Consider the following 4,655-nt stretch of genomic DNA (forward strand, 5'->3'; position numbering starts at 1 on the left):
ATACTTGCATCCCGCATACACAATATTATAGTTTTGCCTCTTTATTCTTTCCTGCTCTTAAATTATAATTGTTGTGGATAGCATCAAAATTGTTAAAATCAGTATCAATGGTATTTTATTAATATTTTCTACACTTCTTTTTAGGAATGAATGATTATGAATGAAATTGAACTCTTTCTTATGATTAATGTTAATTCGTTGCTTTGTTCAAGTTCCCCAAGTCCTGATAATGTGGAGTTGAATCTGTGTGTGGCACGTGCCTATCATGCAAGGACTAAATTTCACATGGGATTAGCTTTTGAATAAGCGAACCATTGAAAAAATTGTCCTGTGAGAGCAGTATAAGTAGGGTATGACCAGCTGAGTCTCAAATATACTTGTAAGCCTTTTCATCATGTCTATTCCCATGTTGCTCCCACTCCCAGCATTCACCACTGCCGTTGCAATTCTGGTGGTACTCTGGATTCTCTATAAACTTAGTGGGCAGAGAAAAGCTGCAACAAAATTGCCACCTGGGCCTGCTCCATGGCCAATAATAGGAAACTTCCTTGACCTGGGAAAGCTTCCCCACCGTAGCCTTGAACACATTGCTAAGAAATATGGACCCATTATTTCATTAAAACTTGGCTCTGTACCCATAGTTGTGGTTTCATCTCCTGCCATGGTGAAAATGGTGTTGAAGAATCAAGACTCAGTTTTTGCCAACAGACCTCAAAGTAATGCAGCAAAGTACATGGCCTATAACTACAAGGACGTGGGTCTCAACACCTACGGAACCTACTGGAGGCAGATGAAGAAATTGTGCATGGTTGAATTGTTTCATGAGAGAAGATTGGAGTCATTCACTCCCATAGTAGAGGAGGAGATCATTGTTGCTCTTCGTTCAATGTGGGAGGAGAGCCAAGAGGGCAAAACGGCTGTCAGTCTTAGCAAGATGATGGCGTCTATTATAGAAGCTCAAGTATGGAGAATCCTCTCTGGTGGGAACTCTGATGAGTACCATTTATATGAGAATGCGAAGGAGATTAAGGAGTTGGTGTGGGAGATTTCACACTTGTCGGGTGTTTTCAACATTGGAGAGTTCATTCCTTGGTTGGAGTGGATGGATTTGCAAGGACTGAAGCGGCGCATGAAAAAGGCCCATCGGTCATTCGACCAATTTGTTTCCAGGATACTAGAGAAGCACAACGAGAGGGGAAGCAGCTCGATTGTTCATGCACTTATGGAGATGCAGGCCAACGACGACTCCATCTCAATCACTGCTGAAAACGTCAAGGCCGTCCTTTTTGTAAGATTGTTTTTTTTTTAATGGTACAATGGAGTAATAAGTAAAAGGTTTTGTAGGAAATTCAATGGTTAAAGGATGTTTGAGTTGGAGTTGTACTCAGACAGATAATCTTTCTAAAACATCTAGTGTTCTAATACTTAGTCTGAGTGACCATCACCTAAATGCAGTGAGTGTTAAGTGTACCATTCATTGTCATGAGAGATGAGCAACTTGAGCCACTGTTTAGGTTATGCATGGGTGGCAAACTAAGTGTGCTTAATCATGTAGGAAACTAAGTGGTTAAGCATGTTTAAGTTGGAATATATAGTACTAGAATGGGCAACCTTCCGAGAAGACTCAATGTTTCACCTCTATGAACATCACGTAGATGCAATGACTATTATGTGTACTATTCATTGTCATGAGGGATGGGTTTGTGTGAATCAATATTCATGAAACAAGGAGTCTATGCATTTGACTTTGATACCATATAGTTAAATCCTAATAGCAATATCTTAGTTTTGAACAAGAATAAGATTTCATAGTGACAAATTCATACTTACAAAAGGTTTTTGTGCAGGATCTTTTCGTTGCTGGTGTAGAGACAACATCCACTACACTTGAATGGGTGATGAGTTTGATAATAAGGAACCCTGCTGTAGCAATGAAACTGCAAAAAGAAATTGTACGAGTGGTGGGCAAAGAGAGGGTAGTGAAAAAGAGTGATCTTGAAAGCATGGAATATCTTCGGTGTGTAGTGAAAGAGGCAATGAGATTATACCCAGTGTTGCCTTTGCTTCTTCCTCACGAATCAATAAAAGATTCAATTATTGATGGCTACTTCATTCCTAAGAAAAGTAGGATTCTTGTGAATGCATGGGCTTTGGGAAGAGATCCCAATGTGTGGAAACATCCTTTGGAGTTCATGCCAGAAAGATTCATGGGCAAAGATGATGACTTTGTGAGAGCCAAGGAATTTTTTGATATGGTTCCCTTTGGAGCAGGACGAAGAGGATGCCCTGGGGCTACCATGGCCTTCTCCATGATGACTCTTATCATTGCTCAACTTTTTCATTGCTTTGAGTGGCATGTTGAGGGAGAATTGGACATGACTGAAATCTTTGGTGCCACCACACCTAGGAAACATGATCTGCTTGCCTTTCCTACCTTGAGGTTGCCTATGTGCCCCTAATTTAGCCTCTTTATTGAAGATGGTATAGTATATAGTAACATAGGCTCCTTTCATTTCCTTCCATCAATAAATATAGACATTTTATATATTTAGCCTATGTCAATGTTTAGGCTCATGAATGTTAAAAGTCATTCTTCTTCTTCCATATGTAGGAATTATCTATATTGAAATAAGCTCATGTTTTTAGTAATGCAAGAATAAGGGCAGCAATATACTTGAAAATGAAATTAGTTGTAACCAACCCATGGTTGTTATAGTTATTAATTAATAAGTCTATCTATTTGTATCTATCATATGTAGAATGAAGGATATCTATGAGATTGTTAGTTTTTCTTTTTCAACTTTTTGTGTTTACTTAATCATGATTTGAGAGTTCTTCAAAGAATAATGTTGTTAATTATCAATTTTTTTGAGTCTTGTAGTTATATTATTATTGACTCATGTTAGAATCAAATCTATCTATTAATATCTATCATATATCTAGACTGAAGGAAATATGTGAGATTGTTAGTTTTTCTTTTTAACTTTTGGTGTTTACTTAATCATGAGTTGAGATTTCTTCAAAGCATACTTTTTGTTTAATTATCAACTTTTTTTAGTCTTGTAGATGTGTGTCACATAATTTTATATTATTATTGACTCTAGAATCAAATCTATATATTATCATTCTCATTGGGGGTCATACTATTTTAATTGATGATGTTTGGAGTTGAATGGTTGATCTTGTTCTATCAATCATCTTAAAAAAATTGTATGGAATTTGATGAATGAAGACATTATGCTTCCGCTATAGTAAATTAGTTTCAAACTTGATAATATGCTACTTGAATTCAGAAAATAAATTTCATTAATATTGTATGAATTTAAATTCTAACTTAATATCATTTCTATACAAGATTTTAGTATTTTTGGTGAAATTGGTATAGTATTTGTGAATATAATTTTTACATCTGAGACCATTCTAAGTTTTTGGTTGAGAGCATAATAAAGCCTTAGATAAAGCATGCAAGATAATAAAACACAAAGAAATAACATAAAAAACAAAATTAAGATTACAAATGAACTCCATTTTAGAGTTGATTTCCTCTACTTATGAATGAAATGTAGAAGATCTTTTTGTTCATAAATACCTATTTTGATAACATGTTGTTAGAAAAGATAAATGGATAAAATGTGTGGAATGATGGCTTAATTTTATACTTTTTAAAGAATCAATGGATGGTTGAGATATGGTAGAAAAATTAAAATTGGAGGATGAATTTGAAGTTTTTCCTAAGATTGAAGATAGAATTGAGGGCATTGATAGAAGAAATTAAAACGTAAAGGGTTACAATAAACATATGAAAGTTGTTGTAACTATAATGGATATGTGCTACAAGTGCAATTTAGATGGTGATTAAATAAAAATACTACTAGGCCAAGAGGAAAATTAATAGCAATTTTATTACAAAAATTAGTATGATTATTTATATTAAATAATTAAATCAAACATATGGTGTAATGCTCAAGGTTTTTTATTTGAAGTAAAATATTGTGGGTTAAACTCTTATAACAATTTATTATACTTAAAAAACATTTTTTAATCATTTCTATTAAATAACAAAAATAAATATACAATACAAAGTATTTACATGTTTTCTTTGTAAGCTAAAGGTTTTGAGTTCAAATCCTATTACATTTAAAGTTAATGCATTTATTTTTTTGTAGGATGCCTCACCAAAGACTATTTTTTTCCTAAATTAAGAGCAAAAAAAATAATATCAAAGAGAATATGCTAGAAATTATATTAGACAATGAGCAAAAAAAAATGATAAATACACAAAATATAAATGAAGAGAAACAAAGACAAAATTGTAGAGAATATATACTCAAAACTGTATGATACAACAACATGAAATAAATGATAGGTGCATAAAGACAAGAAGAAAGAAATCATTGAAACCAAATAAATAAAGAAACATGTGTCAAATATAGGGAAAATATGACAATGGAAGAGATTGAAATAGAAATGAGACAACATGCAAATGAGATGAGAACACATAATCAAAATATATTGAGAAAACAATTAGAAAGATCTATACGTTTAGATGAATTGAATGAAATAGAAATACAAAAAAATATAAGTGTGTAGAAATGAATCAAATCATGACCAAGCGTAATCTCATGACAATGTTAAGATTAGTTTTGATGGTATGA

General features: G+C 33.2%; 1 protein-coding gene across 1 annotated transcript; it reads left to right on the forward strand.

The window, feature by feature from the left end:
* Nucleotides 1-365: 365 nt before the first annotated feature.
* Nucleotides 366-2,747, forward strand: LOC149535361 (cytochrome P450 750A1-like). The gene is made up of 2 exons (XM_089806531.1): nucleotides 366-1,288; nucleotides 1,848-2,747. The coding sequence occupies exons 1-2, from the start codon at nucleotides 395-397 to the stop codon at nucleotides 2,457-2,459; spliced, it is 1,506 nt and encodes a 501-aa protein (XP_089662657.1). The 5' UTR covers nucleotides 366-394; the 3' UTR covers nucleotides 2,460-2,747.
* The last annotated feature ends 1,908 nt before the right edge of the window (nucleotides 2,748-4,655 follow it).

The sequence above is a fragment of the Cupressus sempervirens genome, chromosome 10 (genome assembly GCF_028749045.1).
Source record: "Cupressus sempervirens isolate cs-2001-9-10 chromosome 10, ASM2874904v1, whole genome shotgun sequence".
NCBI classification, from domain to species: Eukaryota; Viridiplantae; Streptophyta; class Pinopsida; order Cupressales; family Cupressaceae; genus Cupressus; species Cupressus sempervirens.

Coding starts and splice junctions, on each gene's coding strand:
- LOC149535361 (XM_089806531.1), top strand. CDS start 395: ATGTCTATTCCCATGTTGCTCCCACTCCCAGCATTCACCACTGCCGTT. Junction 1,289..1,847: donor ACGTCAAGGCCGTCCTTTTT/GTAAGATTGTTT, acceptor GTTTTTGTGCAG/GATCTTTTCGTTGCTGGTGT.